The sequence below is a fragment of the Leopardus geoffroyi genome, chromosome X (genome assembly GCF_018350155.1).
Source record: "Leopardus geoffroyi isolate Oge1 chromosome X, O.geoffroyi_Oge1_pat1.0, whole genome shotgun sequence".
NCBI classification, from domain to species: Eukaryota; Metazoa; Chordata; class Mammalia; order Carnivora; family Felidae; genus Leopardus; species Leopardus geoffroyi.
The window spans coordinates 71,134,770-71,157,152 of NC_059343.1; the positions used below are offsets into that span (position 1 = coordinate 71,134,770).

General features: G+C 35.9%; 1 protein-coding gene across 2 annotated transcripts in view; it reads left to right on the forward strand.

The window, feature by feature from the left end:
• The window catches only part of APOOL (apolipoprotein O like), a 95,844-nt gene extending 75,557 nt beyond the window's left edge, over positions 1-20,287 (forward strand). For both annotated transcript variants that reach the window (XM_045473300.1, XM_045473299.1), the window contains 4 exons: positions 1,065-1,156; positions 4,132-4,245; positions 4,455-4,572; positions 19,728-20,287. In XM_045473300.1, the coding sequence (XP_045329256.1) occupies positions 1,065-1,156; positions 4,132-4,245; positions 4,455-4,572; positions 19,728-19,816 (413 nt within the window). In that variant the 3' untranslated portion in view covers positions 19,817-20,287. The remainder of the gene's footprint in view (positions 1-1,064; positions 1,157-4,131; positions 4,246-4,454; positions 4,573-19,727) is intronic.
• Positions 20,288-22,383: the final 2,096 nt, after the last annotated feature.

Genomic DNA, 22,383 nt, shown 5'->3' on the forward strand with positions numbered 1-22,383 from the left:
TGTAGACATGACTGTAGAAGGCTTTCTTACTATTAGGTAAGCCAGATGCAAAAATAGCTCGTTTTTATTTGCAAACACTGCCAGTTATTTTTTTCTTTAGTCTTTACTGATATGCCAAATAGGCTGTTTCATTTTTAAAGTAAGGGTTGTAAGAGCTGTTTCAGAGAATAAAAGTACTTACCCAATTAGAAATCCCATCATCTAATTGCCCAAATCATATTTAAAGAGTCCAAGGTACCCATTCAAGCATTTAAGATACATATTGTTTTGAACCAATTGTCTGTTGGAACTAAGCTATGGTTTAGAGTGGTGGGTTTCAAACTATTCTACAGAACTTAGGGTTCCTTGAAAGTGTTTACAGTTGTTAAGGAGATAAGGGAAGAGCATGCAGGTAGGGCTTAATACTAAGCTTCCCTCCCCCAGGCTAACCAGAGTAGCTTCAACTTTGTAAGTTTTATATATGAAGTTCGTAGTGAGATTGTATTTTGAAGATATTTTAAAGGATTTTGCTGTTAAAAAAAAAGTTTGAAAATGTCTCCTGGATGCTTAGATTAGGAACTTTTTTGAAATGAGTTCAAAGTCCTTAGCTGATTAGTTAGTTGCATCTTTCGTCTTCTTAAGGACATAATCAAAACAGGATTATGTAAAGAGAGCCCATTTCACTTTAACATGGTGTCACAAGCATGATAGTTGTTCAGTTCTCCATATTATCATGCTTTATGAGATACTTGAAACAAATGTGTTTACAACTTTGGGTTTCTTGGGATATGAAAAAAATACCTAGTTTTTAAAAAGAAGAAAATCATTAACCCCCTATGTGTAGTTAATTAACAATTTTAAATTGAGAACACTTTTCTAAACTTGGGCATGACAACTAAGAGGTTTTATTTGATTTGTGATCCTTAAGGATATTTTAGCTACCATTTAATTGATATAATTATCTAAAGAGTAAATTAACATAGGATAATGACTTAAAGGGGAACAAAGAGAATATTAAAGTTATAAAAGCATCAAGTCTCTGCTAGCATCTGTTTGGAGTATAACAGTTTATTTGAAATTCATAGGTTCCAGGTTTAAGAAAATTGCTTATCCCTTGGGACTGGCCACTTTAGGAGCAACTGTTTGCTACCCAGTTCAGTCAATAATAATTGCAAAGGTAAGTTCTTTTTCTTTTTTTCCTTTTTTTTTTTTTGGCTTGTTGTTTTATTTTTTTATTTTTTTATTGTTTAATTTATATCCAAGGTAGTTAGCATATAGTGCAGCATTGATTTCAGGAGTAGATTCCTTAATGCTCCTTACCCATTTAGACCATCCCTGCTCCCACAACCCCTCCAGCAACCCTCTGTTTGTTCTCTATATATAAGAGTCTTTTATGTTTTGTCCCCCTCCCTGTTTTTATATTATTTTTGCTTCCCTTCCCCTTATGATCATCTGTTTTATATCTAAAAGTCCTCATACGAGTGAAGTCATATGGTATTTCTTCTTAAGTGATACCTACATTTCAGTATTTGTTTAAACTCTTAATGTGACAGTATTTAAATGTCATAAGTATCTGCAACATTCAATTTTCAGAGAAATATGGTTGGTATCAACTCTTATCTTGGCAAAATCACATTCACATTTGAGCATGGTAAATGCTATTCCTAATTATTTAGTCTCACAAATAAATAGGATGAATTTGTTTAAATATAATTCAACAATATAAATGCCACTTTGGGATTAAGTCCAGATACAGTGAATTCTGAATTATAATTTATGGGGAGAAATACTGCTCTGTTGTTGGGCTCTGTGAAATTCAATTTTTAATTAGAAAATTATACCTGCTGGCTGCTGTCAGTTCATCAGATTAACATTATGCAAGGAACAGTGAATTGATAGATAACAGAGGCTTCTGAAGGTAAAAAAAAAAAATTATATACACAAACTCAATTTTGATACCACCTGGAACTAAGTAACACTTGCCCTGAGTCCATATTATAGATGCTTTGTCATTTTCTTTTCAGCTTACCTACAAATCCAAACATTCTCTCAATGATTTGAACAGTTTGTGTCAGTATTTTACTTTTAATACATATTTAGATTCAGAAGGAGAGTTTTGGGTTGTGCAGTTTTTTCTTCTTTTGTTTCTTTCAATTAGCAACATTTAACATTTCCCCCTTGCACTTGAAGTAGTATGTAGTGTTGCCAGAAGGACTTTCTGTACTTGTATTCTTGTTTTTAATTATTGATGTAGGTGAAACTGTCTACTCAGTATTTTAGGAATGACAAAGATATAGTGGCCTTTGTAGTTTGTTATGTGATCAAGCTATACTCTGGAAAACAGTGTGGAGGTTCCTCAAAAAATTAAAAATAGATCTACGCTATGACCCAGCAATAGCACTACTAGAAATTACCTAAGGGATACAGGAGTGCTGATGTATAGGGGCACTTGTACCCCAATGTTTATAGCAGCACTCTCAACAATAGCCAAATTATGGAAAGAGCCTAAATGTCCATCAACTGATGAATGGATAAAGAATTGTGGTTTATATACACAATGGAATACTACATGGCAATAAGAAAGAATGAAATAGGGCCTTTTGTAGCAACCTGGATGGAACTGGAGAGTGTTCTGCTAAGTGAAATAAGTCATACAGAGAAAGACAGATACCATATGTTTTCACTCTTAGGTGGATCCTGAGAAACTTAACAGAAGACCATGGGGGAGGGGAAGAAAAAAAAAAGTTAGGGAGGGAGCCAAACCATAAGAGACTTTTAAAAACTGAGAACAATCTGAGGGTTGATGGGGGTTGGCAGGAGGGGAGGTTGATGGGGGTTGGCAGGATGGGGGTTGGCAGGAGGGTGATGGACATTGAGGAGGGCACCTGTTGGGATGAGCACTGGGTGTTGTATGGAAACCAATTTAACAATACATTTCATATTAAAAAAATAAATTAAATAAATAAATAAATAAAACATAATTGAGATTGTAGTGTATATCTGTTCTCTCATCTCTTCACTACAGTGATTCATCATGGAAACCCATGTCGGTGCATATAAATCTCCCTCATCTTTTTTGGTAGATCTATCTATACGTCTCAACATTCCATTTGTCTTAAAATTGTGTTTGTATCTAATGCACATATAAGAGGAAAAACTCAGGCAGAATATGCACACAACTGTGAACAAATGTTACATTGGGGGGAGGAAGAGGATTTTCTTTATATTAGTTGATTGATTTATTTTTCTTAAGTGTAGGTAATACTTAGCAAAAAAAATCTAAGCAAGAAAGTCACAGTTCTAAAAAGTTTTATAAGTTTATGTTTATATAAAGTGTAATCCTGGAAATCTCCCAAAACCTCTTTAAATCTTTAAAAATCAATAGCTACTGAAATTACTTTAACCGTAAGGAACAAAAGGGTGGGGAAACAATAGAAAGAAGGAATCAGAAGCCTTTTCTTCAGTGTGTTTGTAGTTCATTTTTAACTTTATGTTTCTACCAGAAGAGTATTATTCTCTGGAGAAATACATTAGTGCTTTTTATTTATGACAGGAGAAAGCACCATAAACATTTGAACAAAGACACTAATTTCATAGCATCTTAAAATCTTATTTTCTCAGTCAACTGTTTATTATCTCAAAACTGTCTTTCCTGCTTCTATTAAAAAGACATAGTTTTAAATTCACATGTTACAGTGTGAATGCAAACTATATATACATTTTTAAGTATTTTTCTAAGAGCAGTTTTAGGTTCATAACAAAATTAAGGGGGAGGTAAGAGATTTCCTATACACACCCTGTTCCCACACATGCTTGGTATCTTCCATTATCAGCATACCCCACTAGAGTGGTACATTTTTTGCAGTTGATAAGCCTACATTGACACATATCACCCAAAGTCCACAGTTTACATTAGGATTCACTCTTGGTGATGCAGTAACTATACATTTTTTAGATTTGTACATGAAGCAAATAATTTTTCATGTAAGATTTAGAAAATGGGGCTTTGTGTTGTATGACCTAGAGATTTAAATCTGTGATATTGATTCTGTCCTGAGTGTTCACATAAAATACCTGACATAATTTTTTTAATACTTGTTATTTTACCTTTTAAAAATATAACTTATTTGACTCACTTCTTGTTTTAATTAGGTAACTGGGAAAAAGGCATATACTACAAGCCAGCAAATTTATGAAGCAGTTAAATCATTGTGGACAAAAAACAACAAAAAAGAGTCACTCCCTAAACCTAAAGAAAGAACTAAGGTAGAGTTTAAATGAATCAAAAAGGTAGACATTGAATTTTCTTGGTTGGGGTGGAGATTGGCTTATAATGGGAGTCCTGGACAAAGTTCAAGAGTAGAATGAAAGGAGATGAAGAAACATAATATCATTGCATGCTGTACATTTTTAGTATGTTTTATTGTTTTAGCAATATGATTTACTTATGAAGGAAAAATCTTTTTGTTTAACAGATAGAAAACTCTGGTGAAATAGAAATATCTGCAAAAACAACTCACAACCTGAAATTTTCAGTGCCTTTGTCAACAGAACTCATCTTTGAAACACAGACAGAATCGGAATCTACCTCAGGTTTGTTGGAAATAATTCAATTTTGTTTTCCTTCTTTTCCTAAATAATTTTATAGTATTGTTAGTAGTAGTTTGAACTTATTTTTGTGCTTTCTTCATAAATGTTTTTTCCTATAACAGGAAAAACATAGTAGTCCTATATATAGGACTACAAACATATATATATATATATATATATATATATATATATACATATATATATATGTATGTAGTCCTATATATGTATATATGTAGTCCTATGACTACATAGTCATATGTACATACATATATGTATGTATAATGATATATATGTATGTATATATATATGTAGTCCTATATATATGTTTCCTATAACATAGTAGTCTATATATCTTTTTAGAAAATGAGATACTTGGGTACTTGGGACTCTAATTGCCACATAGTTCATAATACCAGTCTTTGCATATGGGAATATAGAGTAGCACTGGTGGGTTGGATGAGTGAAGCATTTAAATCACTCTATAAATGTGAGCTTTGTGATGAGGTGGAGGAAAATGTGCCTCCTAATTACATATGCACCTAATGTAGAAGATTCCAATTTATAGACTATGAGTCAAATCTACATAAAAGAAATATTAGCTTTCCATTTCTTATGCTGTATACCCTTATCATTCTTAGTTTCCACCATCACTTTTATTTAGTTTATATACCAGGAGAACATTCAGCATGAAATAGTGAAATAACACCAATTATAATACTAAGAACGTTTTAATATTAGATGCTGGCAATTAATACTTTGTAGGGCCACATAGTGACAATTATACTTTCTAGGCAGATACTACCATGGTTTTATTGCAATCATTAAAAAGGCAACAGAGTGTTTAGTACCATTTGAGGGGTGTATTCACATAAACTCACTACTTCCTGGGTTGCACAGGATTGTCTTTCTGTACAATGTGAATGCTCATTGTTTTATTGCAAAGGAAGCAGGACCAACTCAGAAATAAGGAAGTAGGAAGTAATGATAATATGTGCCGTATACTGATCACCTACTGTGGTGTAAAGAGCTATAAATATAATATGTTATTCTCACCCAAAAGTAAAACAAAACAAAAAACTCTTGTGTACATGTAATTATGACCATTTCATGATGAACATATTCAGACTTAGGAAGCTTAAGTAACTTCTCCAAAATCCTATAGCTTATGAGTAGTAGAGTTGTATTTATAGCCTGGATCTTCCTAACACCAAAGTCCAAACTCTTTCTATTGTGTATAGATTATCTCATTTAAAACCAGAGTTTAGTCTCAGATTTCAACTGTCTTCTCTATGTTAATCTTTATAAAAGCTGTCACTGAGTAACAAGCCTGATAAGAGTTTTACTGTTTTATTATGTCACCTCTCAATTCCAATCTGATGATTTACAGTATTTATTTTTGTTAATATTTAATTTCAATTTCAGTATAGTTAACAAACACTGTATTAGTGTCAGGTGTACAATATATTGATTCAACACTTCTATACAACACCTTATGCTCATCACAAGTGTGCTCCTTAATCCCCATAAACTATTCATGCATCCCCCCCACCTAGCTCCCCTTTGGTAACCATCAGTTTGTTCTCAGTAGTTAAAAGTCTGTTAGTTGGTGTGTCTCTCTTTCTCTCTCTTCTTTTTTCTCTTGGTTATTTGTTTTGTTTTCAATTTCTATATATTGAAATCATATGATACTTGTTTCTTAACTTCTACATATGAGTGAAATCATATGGTATTTGTCTTTCTCTGATTGACTTATTTTGCTTAGCATTATACTTTTTATCCATGTTGTTGCAAATTGCAAGATTTCATTCTTTCTCATGGCTAAATAATACTCCCATTGTGTGCACACATACACCACATCTTTCTCCATTCATCCATCGATGGACACATGGGCTGCTTCCATATCTTGGCTATTGTAAATAATGCTGCTAGAAACATAGGGGTGCATGTATCACTTTGAATTAGTGTTTTTGTATCCTTTGGATAAATACCCACTAGCACAATTGCTGAATCATAGGGTAATTCTATTTTTAACTTTTTGAAGAACCTCTATACTGTTTTCCAGAGTTGCTGACCCAGTTTGCATTCCCACCAAGAGTGTAAGAGGGTTCCCTTTTCTCCACATCCTTGCCAACACCTATTGTTTCTTGTGTTGTTGAATTTAGCCATTCTGACAGGTGTGAGGTAATATCTTATTGTAGTCTTGATTTACATTTCCCTAATAATCAGTGAAGTTTACCATCTTTTCATGTGTCTGTTGGCCATCTCTATGTCTTCTTTGGAAAAATGTCTATTCATGTCTTCTGCCTAGTTTTTATTGGATTATTAGATTTTGGGGCATTGCATTTTAAACTCTTTAAATATTTTGTATACTAACCCGTTTTCAGATATGTCATTTGCAAATATCGTCTCCCATTCCATACATGGCCTTTTGGTTTTGTTGATTGTTTCCTTTGCTGTGCAGAAGCTTTTATTTTGATATAGTCCCTATAGTTTATTTTATTTTTTTTTTTTTTTTTTTTTTTTTTTTATTTTTTTTTTTTAAATTTTTTTTTTTCAACGTTTATTTATTTTTTGGGACAGAGAGAGACAGAGCACGAACGGGGGAGGGGCAGAGAGAGAGGGAGACACAGAATCGGAAACAGGCTCCAGGCTCTGAGCCATCAGCCCAGAGCCCGACGCGGGGCTCGAACTCACAGACCGCGAGATCGTGACCTGGCTGAAGTCGGACGCTTAACCGACTGCGCCACCCAGGCGCCCCTAGTTTATTTTTTTTACTTTGTTGCCGCTGCCTCGGGAGACATATCTAGAAAGAAGTTGCTACAGGCAATGTTGAAATTATTGCCTGTGTTCTCCCCCAGGATTTTGATGGTTTCAGGTCTAACATTTAGGTCTTTTAATCCATTTTGAATTTATTTTTTGTGTATGATGTAAGAAAGTGGTCCAGTTTCATTGTTTAGTATGTGGCTGTCCAATTTTCCCAACACCATTTGTTGAAGAGACATTCTTTTCCCATTGGATATTCTTTGCTGCTTTGTCAAAGTTTAATTGACCATACAGTTGTCAGTTCACTTCTGTGTTTTCTATTCTGTTCATTTTTTATCAATGTGTCTATTTTTGTGCCAGTACCATACTGTTTTGATCACTACAGTGTTGTAATGTAACTTAAAGTCAGGAATTGTAATGCCTACAACTTTGCTTTTCGTTTTCAAGGTTGCTTTGGCACTTTGGGGTCTTTTGTGGTTCCATAGAAATTTTAGAACTGTTTGGTCTAGCTTTGTGAAAAGTGCTGGTGGTATTTTGATAGGGATTGCATTAAATGTGTAGATTGCTTTACGTAGATATTTTAAGAATATTTGTTCTTGGGGCGCCTGGGTGGCACAGTCGGTTAAGCGTCCGACTTCAGCCAGGTCACGATCTCGCGGTCCGTGAGTTCGAGCCCCGCGTCGGGCTCTGGGCTGATGGCTCAGAGCCTGGAGCCTGTTTCCGATTCTGTGTCTCCCTCTCTCTCTGCCCCTCCCCCGTTCATGCTCTGTCTCTCTCTGTCCCCAAAATAAATAAACGTTGAAAAAAAAAAATTAAAAAAAAAAAAAAAAGAATATTTGTTCTTCTGATCCATGGCATGGAGTGTCTTTCCATTTCTTGGAGTCCTCTTCAATTTCTTTCATCAGTGTTTATAGTTTTCTGAGTAAAGGTCTTTCACCTCTGGTTAGGTTTATTCCTAAGTATCTTATTGTTTATGGTTCAGTTGTAAATGGTATCGATTCCATAATTTCTCTTTCTCCTGCTTCAGTCTTTTTTAAAAGTTTTTTTTTTTTAATGTTTATTTTTGAGAGAGAGAGACAGAGCATGAGCAGGGGAAGGGTAGAAAGAGGGGGAGACACAGAATCCAAAGCAGGATACAGTCTCCATGCTGTCAGCACAAAACCCGACTTGGGGCTTGAACTCGGGAATGGAGAGATCATGACCTGAGCTGAAGTTGGACGCTTAACTGACTGAGCCACCCAGGCACCCCTCTTCTGCTTTATTCTTGGTGTATAGAAATGCAACAAATTTCTGCATGTTGATTTTGTATCCTGCAACTTTAATGAATTCATTAATCAGTTCTAGCATTTTTTTGGTCGAGTCTTCAGGGTTTTTTTTTTTTAATTTTATGTTTCATTTATTTTTGAGAGCAAGAGAGACAGAGCACGAGCAGGGAGGGGCAGAGAGAGAGAGGGAGACACAGAATCCGTAGCAGGCTCCAGGCTCCGAGCTGTCAGCACAGAGCCCGACATGGGGCTCAAACTCACAGACTGCAAGATCATGACCTGAGCCGAAGTCAGATGCTTAACTGACTGAGCCACCCAGGCGTCCCTTTAGGGTTTTCTATATATAGTATCATGTCATCTGCAGAGATTGCAAGTTTTACTTATTCCATGCCAATTTGGATGCCTTTTATTTCTTTTTGTTTGATTGCTATAGCTAAGACTTCCAGTACTATGTTGAATAAAACTGAGGGTTGGCATCTTTGTGTTATTTCTGCCCATAGGGGAACAGCTCTGTTTTTTCCCCATGGAATAGGGTATTATTAGCTATGGGTTTTTCATATATGGCCTCTATTATGTTGACGTATGTTCCCTCAAAATCTACTTTGTTAAGGGTTTTCATCATGAATGGAAGTACTTTGTCAAATGCTTTTTCTGCATCTATTCAGTTAGTTCAAAATTTCTATTTCTTCCTGTTTCATCTTTGGTAGTTTATATATTTCTAGGAATTTATCCATTTCCTCTAGGTTGTCCAATTTGTTGGCATATAATTTTTCATAATATTCTCTTATAATTGTATTTCTGTAGTGTTGGTTTTATTTCTCCTCTCTCATTTATGATTTGATTTATTGGACTCCTTTCCCTTTTTTTCTTGATAAGTCTGGCTATACATTCATCAAGTTTATCAGGTTTTTCAAAGTACCAGCTCCTGGTTTCATTGACCTGTTGTATTTTTAATTTCCATATCATTTTTTCTGCTTTAATCTTTATTATTTCCTCCTTTTTGTTATTTTTAGGTTTGTTTTTTCATTCTTTTTCTAGTTCCTTTAGGTGTAAGGTTAGGCTGGTCATTTGATATTTTTCTTGCTTCTAGAGATAGCCTGTATTGCTGTATACTTCCGTCTTAGAACCACTTTTGCTGAGTCCCAAAGGTTTTGAATTGTTGTGTTTTTATTTTAATGTGTTCCCATGTATTTTTTTCTATCTTCTTTTATTTCCTGGTGAACCATTTATTGTTTAGTAGCATGTTCTTTAACCAAACTCCATGTGTTTGTGGTCTTTCCAGATTTTTTCTTGTGGTTGACTTCTAGTTTCATGGCATTGTGGTCAGAGGAGATGTATGGTATGCTTTAATCTTGTTCAGTTTATTGAAGCTTGTTTTGTGACTTCATATGTGATCTCTTCTGGGGAATGGTGCATGTGCACTTGAAAAGAATGTGTTTTCTACTACTTTAGGATGAAATGTTTTGAATATATCTGTTAAATTCATCTGGTCCAGTGTGTCATTCAAAGCAATTGTTTCCGTGTTGATTTTCTGTTTTAGATGCTCTATTGATGTAAGTGGGGTGTGTTAACATCCCCTATTATAATTGTATTATTATCTTTTAGTTTCCTTTATGTTTGTTATTAACTGTTTTATCTATTTGGGTGCTTTCATGTTGGGTGCATAAATATTTAAAATTGTTCTGTCTTCTTGTTGCAATGTCCCCTTTATGGTTATATAGTACCCTTCTTTGACTTTTGTTACAGTCTTTGTTTTAAAGTCTGTTGTGTCCAATATAAATTTGTTCGACATCCATTTGCATGATAGATGTTTCTTCATCCCCTCACTTTCAATCTGCAGGTGTCTTGAGGTCAAAAATGAGTCTCTTCTAGGCAGTACATAGATGGATCTTGTTACTTTTTTTGTTTTGTTTTTTAATCCTTTGACACCCCATGTCTCTTAATTGGAACTTTTATAGCATTTACATCCAAAGTAATTATTGATAAATATGTATTTATTGCCAATATATTATCTGTTTTTGTGGTTGTTTTGGGAGATTTCTTCTGATCGTTTCTTTTCCTTCTCTCTTCCATGGTTTGCTGGTTTTCCTTAGTGATATATTTGGATTTCTCTTTTTTCATTGTGTATCTATTACTGGTTTTTGATATATCATTACATTAAATTTGTATATAACATCTTTGGCTTAAGATGTCTATAGTAACTGATGGTCATTTAAGTTTGTACCCATTCTTTTTTTTTTTTTTTTTTTTTTAGAGAGAGAGAGGATGAATGAGCAGGGGAGGGGTATAGAGAGAATCTCAAGCAGGCTCCACACTCAGCGTGGAACCCAATGCGGGGCTTGATCCCACAACCCTGGGATCATGACTTGAGCCAAAATCAAGAGTTGGACACTCAACCAACTGAGCTACCTAGGCGCCCCTGAACCCATTCTAAATTCCTCTCTTCTCCATGTTTTAGGTATATGGTTTCATATTTTATATCCTTACATTTTTTGAGTTCCTTGACCGATTTTTACAGAAATAATCATTGTTCCTGCTTTTGTGTTTCCTACTTGTATACTGTCAGTTTTGGTCTTTCCTTTCCACTCTAAGAGCTCCCTTTAGTATTTCTTTCAGGGCTGGTTTAGTGGACACAAACTCGTTTAGTTTTTGTTTATCTGGTAAACTCTTTATCTCTTTTTGTATTCTTAAAGCCTTGCTGAGTAGAGTATTATTGGCTGCAGATTTTTCCCATTAAGCGCTTTGAATATATCATGCCACTCCCTTCTGGCTTGCAAAGTTCATGCTGAAAAATCTCTAGGTAGCCTTATGGGGTTTCCCTTGTATGTAACTGTCTACTTTTGTCTTTCCACTTTAAATTTTTTTTCTTTACCACTATATTTTGTCATTTAATTATAGTATGTCTTAGTGTGGGTCTGTTTTTATTTATTTTGTTGCAGGTTCTCTGTGCCTATTAGATCTCTATCCTCCCCAGATTAAGGAACTTTTTAGCTATTATCTCTTCAAATACATCTTCTGTTCCCCTTTTTCTCTCTTCTTCCTCTGGTATTCCTATAATGTGAATATTCTTCCTCTGGTATTCCTGTAATGTGAATAATATTACTGTTGATGGAGTCACTGAGTGCTCTAAGTCTATTCTCATTTTGTATAATTCTTTTTTCTTTCTTTTTTTCAAGTTGATTACTTTCCATTATTCTGTCTTCTAGGTCATTAATTCATTCTTTTTACAGCATAGTGTTAATTCCATCAAGTGTGTTTCTCATTTTGTTTATTGAACCATATATCAATACTCTATTATTCCTGTTTTAAGGAATCTCTGTTTTAAGAGTCTCATTGATGCCTTCCACTCTTCCCAATTCCAATGAGTGTCTTTATGATCATTTATTTCAATTCTCTATTAGACATGTTACTTATATCTGTTTCACTTAGCTCTCTGGTTGTCATCTTGTATTGTTCTTTCATTGAGGACAAAACCCCCTGTCTTCTCATTTTGTCTAAGGTTCTGTGCCTGCTTCTGTGTGTTAGAAAAGTCAGCTACATCTTCTGTTCTTGGGGGTAATGGCCTTATGAAGATGTCTTGTAGTGCCCTCTAGTATTGTGTTCCCTGTTCTCCGGGGCCTGGTGTTTCCAGGAGTGTCCTGCCTGTGCTCTATTACTATGTCCTGGCCACTTTATCCTTTAGGACAGTTGTCTGCAGAGGCTCTATTTGCCTCTTGCGGGCAGTGTTTGGTCCCTGGTCTGAATGTGGCAAGTTTTAACTAGGTGTGCTCTGGTGTACTTGTGAAATGAGACCTATCACCACCACTGCCAGAACTGAGGACCTGCAAATCTCCCGGGTTGGGAGACTTAGTTGGGTAGGGGTTGGGGCTGGTCTTCTGGGGGAGAGGGCCCTCTGCTCTGGGACTGGGGCAAGTATGCCTAGGAGGGGTACTTCCACCAGGTGTGGGGGCATGGCTTGTTATAAGTAAGTTAGGTAGTGAGTGTGGGGGATGTGCTGGTTTCTGCATTTGGCTCTGTGCATGTTGAGGGGCCAGGGTTTGGGGAGTTGGTGTCTGTCAGTTCCTTTGTTTCTGGAGGAGTCTTTCTGTGAATGCTGCCTCTCTTGAACGGGCTCTGAGATGAGCAAATAACCACTGCACTGTGTTCCCCAGGTATTCTTCAGATTGTTGTTTCCACACTGTATGTCCACAAGCTGTTTGCTTTGCCTTCTCTCCAAGAGCAGCTCCAATGCTTCCAGGCTCTCCTTGAGCCAAGCCCACTGACCTTTAGGACTCAGGCTTTAAACCACACTCATTGGAAGCACTCCTAAAATTTGGGCCCTCTCACTTTCCAAGACAGTTTGCTATGGGGATTCATTTTCCCTGTGCACTCCTCTGTGTGTTTGTCACCCTTCTCTGAGACTGCAACAACCTGCCACTGTAGTGGTCACCATCTTTTTTTCTTCTAAACCTCATCTCCACACTATTTACTTTCTTTAGTGTGGTATTCTCTCTACCTTTAGTTGTGGAGTTTGTTCTTCCAGTCTTCTTGTCAATTTCTGTGGTATTTAGGATTATTTGACAGTTATCTAGTTGTATTCATGGGTTAAGGTAGGCCTAGAATCCTTCTACTCTGCCACCATCTTCTCTGTTTCAGGATGGTTTGCAGTTTTAGACTCTTTTTTTAAAATTTTTTTTAACGTTTATTTATTTTTGAGACAGAGAGAGACAGAGCATGAACAGGGGAGGGGCAGAGAGAGAGGGAGACACAGAATCTGAAACAGGCTCCAGGCTCTGAGCTGTCAGCACAGAGCCTGACGCGGGGCTCCAACTCACGGACCATGAGATCATGACCTGAGCCGAAGTCATACGCTTAACCGACCAAGCCACCCAGGTGCCCCTAGACTCTTTCTGATAATCCACAGTTGATCATATTCCACAAGTATATAATATATCCCGTCAGCTTTCTAAACACCTGTCAATTTCAGAGTATCTTTGTAGAGATGAAACACATTACACCTTAACAGTGGCACCGAACCATCCCTAGTCAATGTTTTTTCTTCACACATCTGGATTCTGGAACATTTTACCCACTTGTAATGGGTAATGTATATGAAAATCATTCAAAGTTCACATGTAGAGGAGCAAGATTTGCTAGTACTATTCATCCTTATTCCTTATCATATATCATTCAGAGTTGATTATACAGAATACTTTTTGGGTTCACCATTTTGACATTTCACATGCAATCCTAAAGGTCCAAGATATGGAATGCAGTAGTAATTAGGAGCACAGATTTAAGAATAAAACCTGGATATGAATCCTAGATCCAACATTTACTAGTTCTGTTACCTGTGGCAAATTATCAAATATCTCAAGCCTGTCCCTTCATCCATAAATGGGAGATAATAATAGTGTTTTTCTCACATAGTTGTGAGGATTAAATGAGATGTTGCATGTAAAGCACAAAGTACAATGTCAACCACATGCTAAGGTCTCAGTGTGTTAGAAAATATGATTATCATTTGCCTAGAGTAATTAGCCATTTTGCTGATAAACAAGATTATTTCCATTGAGCAAAGTTTGAGAGCACATTATTTAGCTAGAGAGCCTAGTCATAGCTACTACTTACCACCGTACAGACTATGTTGGGTATACTATCCAATTATATGTTGTGGCTCTGAATATGAGTTCATTTGTTCTCTGTCATCCATATACATTTATAATAAAAATTATGTTATTTTAGGAATAACAAATTAGGAAATTTGGTTACATGGACCTCTGAAATCTGATGAAAGCAGAATGAAATCTCTCTCATTCTCACAAGATTAATGTCCCTCTAAACCAGAGGTTGGCTGACTATGGCCTTTGTGCTAAATCTGGCTCACCATCTATTTTTGTACCTTCCACAAGCCAAGAATAGTTTCTACATGGTTTAAATGGTTGAAAAAAATAAAAACATTCTAAATAAATAAAAAATACATTTTTTGAAAAGAGAACATATGAAATGTAAGTCTTAGTGTCTGTAAATAAAGTTTTATTGGAATACAGGTCCACTCGTTCATTTATATATTGACTGTGGCTGCTTTCATACTACAGTTGCAGAATTGAGCAAAGGAGACCTTACGGTTTACAAAATTAAAATATTTACTCCGGCCCATTGCAGAAAAAGATTGCTGATACTACTTGTAGAAGGATGAGATGTGCCATAAATACACGACTCATCTTCCCCTCATAATATTTGCCAAATTTTCTATGGGACAAGAGACTAAGTAGCTAAACTCCAAACATCTGAAGGGCAAAACCAAATTTCCTAGTCTTTTATAGCAAGGGAGACAGAAACTCATCAGGCTCTCAATCAGCACCTTTGGAGTGCTATACCTGAAGAAAAGAGAGGAACCAGAGTTTGAGTGACTCTTATTAACACTGCAACTCAGCTCAGTGTCTGGATTAAGATGATAAGTACCTTACCCTTCCTTAAGAGGAAAAGGGTCACTTCTCTGGTAGAAGATACCATGCTTTCTATGTCCACCATATAAACAAACAAAATATTAGTCATGCAAAGAAGTAGGAAGATGTGACTGACAAACAAAATAACAGCAAACCCACAGGTGATCTAAATATTGAAGTTAGCATAAAAGGACTTTAACTGTGATTAATATATTAAATAGAAAACAAGAACAAAATAGATGAAAAAATGGAGATTTTCACAGGAATTGGAATCTGTTTAAAAAATCAAGCAGATATTCTAGAAGTGAAAAATATAGTACCTGAAGCTAAGGACTCATTGGGTGGATTTAAGAGCCAACTGTGTAAAAGAGGACAGAATACAATTCAATAGAATATAGCTAAAGTGAAGCAAAGAGAGAAAAAAAGAATGAAAGGAATAGAACAAAGGGTGAGAAAGTAACTTGCAGTGACTAGTATATTTAAGTATTTCAATTACTGATGAGCTGAATGCTGAATATGATCTCAAATTTATACAAAAGAAACAAAAATTGAATTTTTAACAATCTTAACTTCACTCAGGAATTTATTAGTGATCTGTCCCACTTTTTGGTACCTAACTGCTTGAAATATAAATGAGATAATATGTGAACTAAATTATCAGTGAATAGATAACACCTAAGGGCTTTTTAAGGCACTAATTTATTTTTATTTTATAACTTTAAATATCTTTACTTTTTCCTGTTTGTTGTAATGCCAGCTCTTTTTTTAAAATGTTATCCTGGGGCGCCTGGGTGGCGCAGTCGGTTAAGCGTCCGACTTCAGCCAGGTCACGATCTCGCGGTCCGGGAGTTCGAGCCCCGCGTCAGGCTCTGGGCTGATGGCTCAGAACCTGGAGCCTGTTTCCGATTCTGTGTCTCCCTCTCTCTCTGCCCCTCCCCCATTCATGCTGTCTCTCTCTGTCCCAAAAATAAATAAACGTTGAAAAAAAAATAAAAAAAAAAAAATAAATAAAATGTTATCTTATTATTTGAGAAAGAGAGACTCTGAGCAGGAGAGGGGCAGAGAGGGGGGTGAGTAGAGAATCCTGAGCAGTCTCTGCAGGGTGAGCCCACAGAGCCTGATGTGGGGCTCGAACCCACAAAACTGTGAGATCATGACCTGAGCTGAAATCGAGAGTGTGACACTCAACCGACTGAGCCACCCAGGTGCCCCACACCAGCTCTTTTTTTTAAAGTTTTATTTAAATTCCAGTTAGTTAACATGCAATGTAATAGTAGTTTCAGGTGTACCGTATAGTAATTCGATACTTCCATATAACACCTGTGCTCATCACAACATGATACCACCAGCTTTTTAAAAAGTCTTCTAAACAACTTTATGTATAAAAACTTTTTATGAAGGATTAAAAATATGATAGATTGCAAAGAAAAGGGTTAGGGGATTGAGATTCAAGAAGAGTTTTATGACTGCTAATCCTTTGGGAAGACAGGGAGCCCTTGATCAGCTCAAGGGGTGAAGAAATTTCTAAGAGCAAAAGATGTAATCCTTAATTATTCAGAAAAGCAGATGAATCTTTTTTAAAAGGAAGAAAACAAGTGACCTACATTAAGTGGTTCTAAACCAGAGGGATCCATGTTACAATTACTGAAGTTGTTTTTTTGTTTGTTTGTTTTTCCTAAAATTCACTCTGCCTAAGAATTATAAATTAGAATCTCCAGAGGTTAGGCAGGTGGATTGTAGGAAAAGCTCCAAAGGCATTTCTCTATGCATATTTCTTGCCTGACATAAGGTATAGATAAATTAAAATTTTGAAACTTTTCAACAGATTTTGAGAGAGAGAGATCCAAATGCAAAGGGGCCTTTCAAACTTGGGTGAGCTGAAGCTTTGGCTAGACTGTAGACAAGAATATATATTAAGGAAGTAGAAGTGTTAGAGAACTTAGTCAACTGATGGGCATTGTTAAGCAAATTAGGCACATTCAGACTTACATAAAATAATTATTTGTCATATGCTTACTATATTATGTCTGATAAGAGGAGAACTCTCTTAGTACACTTTTCACTCATACTGAGCAAAGGCGGCGGTTAAAGATACAATGAGAAGGGAGCAGGCAGAACCAGGTTTTTTTTTTTTTTTTTAATTTTTTGTTTTCAACGTTTATTCATTTATTTTTGGGACAGAGAGAGACAGAGCATGAACGGGGGAGGGGCAGAGAGAGAGGGAGACACAGAATTGGAAACAGGCTCCAGGCTCTGAGCCATCAGCCCAGAGCCCGACGCGGGGCTCGAACTCCCGGACCGCGAGATCGTGACCTGGCTGAAGTCGGACGCTTAACCGACTGCGCCACCCAGGCGCCCCCAGAACCAGTTTTTTAACCTTTTTTGTGTGTTATGGACCCCTTCTCAGAATAATGCTTTCAAATGGATAAAACAAAATACATGGTAATATATGAGCTCCCTTAAAGTTATTTAACAACAGTATCTAACATATATAATAAAAGCCATAGTTTTAAAGTTGGGCTAAGTACAAATATTTCAAGATATTTGCAAATGCAGCATGATATGAAAATATTTATGATTTCTATTAGTGACAGAATCTGAGGTCATGCTAATACTGTTGTGGTTTGTTGCCTTCATTCATTATTGAAGAAAATGTTCATTTTCAGTTGGAGGTTAATGAAAATAAAGACAAATTTCCTACATTTAAATTCATAGGTAACATGAACTTTATCCACAGACCGCCAAAGGGACCCCATGTTAAGAATTTCTATCCAAAAAAAAAAAAAAATTACTATCCTATGGAGAACTGTATTAGTGTATGGATAGTGATTACTTATGACCTTTTTAATATATGTGGTGAAGTTATATATAGATATATCACACTTTATGAAATAGAAAAAGTTTCTTAAGAGATAGGCATAAATGGTTGTATGTAAATCTATTTCTCCCCTTTGTTTTTATCATAAAACTATAAATTAAATTCCTCTATGGGAAAAAGATATGTTTCCCAAAATAACAAAATTATTTTAAAATAAATCATTTTGAAAAACATTTAAAATAAAAACAAGTTTCTGAAAAAAATTAAAATCTTATAAAGTAAATATAAAAATAGTTGTTTCTTGTCTACTTGCCATGCCCAGGTTGTTATATGCAGAACTTTGTATGTATTATTATACTGAATATTAAAAATAATTGTGTGACATTGTTACTGCTCTAGCCCCCTTTTTACAGGAGCCAGGGTTGTTGTGTTAGAGAGTCAAACTAACTTGGATTCAATCTTGGCTCCACTTATCAACTAAGTGAGATTAGTCAATTTTCTTGACCTCTCTAAATTAAAATGTCCTTATCTGTAAAACAAGGATAATATAAAAATATCATCTGTCTCATGGTGGTAATATGAGATAATGAATGAAAATAATGTAGTATCTTGTCTGGCACAATATCCGCTTATCAAGATCATCATTGGTCCACATATTGCCAACTCTGGTACATTTTCAATCTCCATCTTATGCAGTCCATCAGTAATTTTTAACACAGAAGATTACTCCCTCCTCGTTGAAAGAATCTCTTCACTTGGCTTGTCGGATACCACTTGCTCTTGCGTCTCTCACTTCACTTGACTGGCTGTTCCTTCTCAGCCTTCTCTCATACATTCTCCTAATTTTATTTAACTAAAAAAATTGGAGTATCCACAGGGCGCATTCATCAAAGGACCTCTTCTCTGATGCTCTAGATGATCTCATAGTCCTGTAATTTGAATGTCGCATATAAATTAGTACTATAAATTTATAAAACAGCCAAGGCCTCTCCTGAGCTGTAGAGACTCACATTTCCAACAGATTACTCAACATTTGTACTCAGATATCTAGTTAGCAATACAAATTTAACACATCCAAAACTTGGCACTTCACTTGCCTTTCCCATGCTTCTCCCACATTTTTCCCTATCTCTGTAAATGTCAACTCCATCCTTCTAGTTTCTCAAGTTAGAGTCTCTCTCACATAGCATGTTCAAACCACTTAGGAAATTCTGTCCATTCTACCTTTAGAAGTTACCCAGAATCCAATCCCTTTTCACCACCTCCACAGCTACTGGTCTGCCCGCTTCCACCCTTATTTCCCTATAGTCTCTTCTCCCCACAGACAACAGTGATCTTTTAAAAAATACAACATCATGTCACTGCTCTGCTCAAAATTGTCCATTTAGCATTAAAAGAGAAACACTATAGCTCTGTGTGGCTTAGCTTTCTTTTGTTTTCTGATCATATCTTCTATCATTCTCACTGTACCCACAATCACCACATCTTACCTAGTCTGTTCCAGCCATATTGACCATGTTGTGTTTCCTCAGACATGCATCAGGTCCATTATATTTGCAAGGTATTTTCCTCCAATATCTACAGGGCTCACACCCTCACTCACCTCCTTCAGTTCTTTGCTCAGTTATCACCTAACTAGAAGGCCACCCTGTTTAAAATTGCAAATTACTCAAGCACTCTATATGCCCCTCCCTGTTTTATTCTTTTGCATAGCACTTACTATCATCTGATATATCTTTTACTTAATTATCTCTCTTGCCCAACTTAAATGTTAGGTCGATGTTGACAGAGATTTTTCTTTTATTCATTGCTGCATTCCCAGTACCAACAATAAATTTGTGAAATGAATGACTAATTTTTTTTTTCATTTTAATACTTTATCAGGTGCTACACAGTTTATGCCTGACTCCAAGCTCATGGATCACGGGCAGTCCCATCCAGAAGATATAGATATGTACAGCACTAGAAGCTGAAATAGTCTGCATAGAGAACTACAAGATGTGTGAAGTTGAAAATAATGATGAAAAAATCATGTAAAGGGTAACTGTGATACATAGAATATAACCTAAACCAAGTTTTTCCCGTACATCTTCTAATGTAATGTACAGTTTGACTAATCACATAAGTGATTAAAACACAAACTGAATTCAATTCAAACAATATTAAATGATTGACAAAGAGGCAGAAGTAGAAGTATTGGGATGCATTTAATGATTTTTAGCGGTGTTTACAAAAATAGACTAAATATATAAACACTGATGAGACTAAAATCTGAGCAAATATGTATGTGGGCACATAAATATTTATACGGATACACATATATATTTGTTTTACCTTTTTGAAACTAATGTCAGCTAAATTAGAATATTGTGTGGAAGGATGTGTTCCCCACTTTTTCATTTCCCAGAGCTGGAATAAAATGTTCATATTTTATGACGCTTGGACTTGGCTTCGTCTCTTTGTTTTATTAATGTTAACTCCTCTTAAATGTACAAAAACACCTCTATTTAAGAAGACCATATTCTACAAGAGACCCCAGTGCTGCTTAGCAATCTTACTGGCTCCTTAGGTGGTTTCCTATTCTGTTCTTCAGAAGAGGTACTACAAACCTTTTATTCTCAAGTCTCCTGTACCCACCAAAGATGACTGTCTCCTATTACATACAGGGAAAAAAAATTAGCTATTAGACATGACCATTTTCAACTTCTTCTCCACTACCTTCAAGACTTACCTTTTTTTCAGCCATATACCCCCCTCATTAAGGCTAATATTTATTTGTGTTCCTGATCTCATTCTTTCCCATGTTTTCCAGTACCGTATTCCATCCTGTTTAATCTTCAGTCTTTGGTTTCTCTTTTCATTTGTTTCTTTTCCTCAGTCTCTAAATAGCTTCAGATAGTCTTTGTCCAAAAACAACAGTAAAATTAAAAGTTTATTTATTTATTTTGGGAAAGAGAGAGCATGCGGGGTGGGGCAGAGAGGGAGAAAGGGAAAGAGAATCCCAAGCAGGTTCCACACTTTTAGCGTGGAACTCAGTGAGGGACTCGAACTTAGAAACCATGAGATCATGACGTGAGCTGAAATCAAGAATCAGACATCCAACCAACTGAACCACCCAAGCACTCCAACAAAAACCTTTCTTTGACCCTGCCTCTACTTCTCAAGCTATCTTTCCTTTCTCTTTTCTATGATTTTCATACTTCATAAAAAAATAATTAGTGTCACTTTCTTACTTCTTCAGTTTTGATTCCATACTAACTTGTGATCCCTGGCCTCTATACCTATTTGAATTTTCTGGAATTATTGACTCTTGAACACTCCCTCCTTGAAACTCACTCCTCCTTTTCTCTCTGTTATTCCTGCTTATCTTGTCATTCTTCATCATTCTCTTGCTCTGAATCCCGTAAATGCTGTGGTTCTTCAGGTTGCATTCCTAGTCATCTTTTCTCATTTTATGTGATCTCTCATTTTCATTCAACATACTTCACTGGCTTCAGCCACCATTTATATTTCCTTACCATTTATATTTCCAGCTCCCATATTTCTCTAGAGCCATAGACCTATTTTCTAGTTATTTATTATTGCATCTACCTTACATTCCATATATATCCCCAATGTGAATATGCTTAAAACTAAATTGTCTCTACATCTCTCTTATTTATATGTTTTTCAAATCCACTCTACATTCTCTACTCTTCTCTAATCCTTGCTCCCGTTCAAGTTTTCATCATCACCTTCCTGGATTGTTACAATAGCCCTCCATCTGCCCTTCATCAGTCTTGCTTTCTGTCACTTCAGAATGTGTTCTGTTTGCAGGTAGCAGTAAACCAGTTAACAGTAGCTTAAATAAGAGTCTATTTCAAGTATGGAATTAGACAGTACAGGGTTAGTTCAGTAGCTTATTAGTGACATCAAGAACCGAAACATTTTCTCTTTCCACTCTGCTCTTTAGTATGTTGATTTGTCACCTTATATTCATAAAATGGCTGTTGTTTCTCTGGGGAGCACCTACACATTCAAAATAGGAAGAAAAATTAGGATAAATGTACTAGATGATTCTGACCCTCTATTATCAGAAAAGTAAATGCTTTCTTTGAACTCCTCTCAGAATTCTTGTCTATATCTTGACCAAAACTCGTCACGTGGCCACACTTAGCTCAAGGAAAATTGGCAAATCATACTTTTTTTCTGTGGTGAGGAAGGCAAGGAGTAAGGGATATGGAATGGGTGTTGAGTTTCAGTTAACATATAGGGTCTGCTACCCCATTCTTCTAACTCATCAGTCATAATATTATGACATAGTTGTCTTCCTAACAACCATTAGGGTTAGTTGTCTCTAAAATCTTCAGGAACTCATTATTGCCTATACACTCAAATCAAGACCCCTAAGCATGACCTACAAGGCCCTTCATTTATGATCCCAGTTCAACTTTAATCCTATCTTCCCTTTCCTCTCCCACCTTACTGCTAATCTATATTTTATCTATAATGCTATATTGCTTGTTTCTTGAACATGCTTTGTTATTTTTTTTTTCTGCCT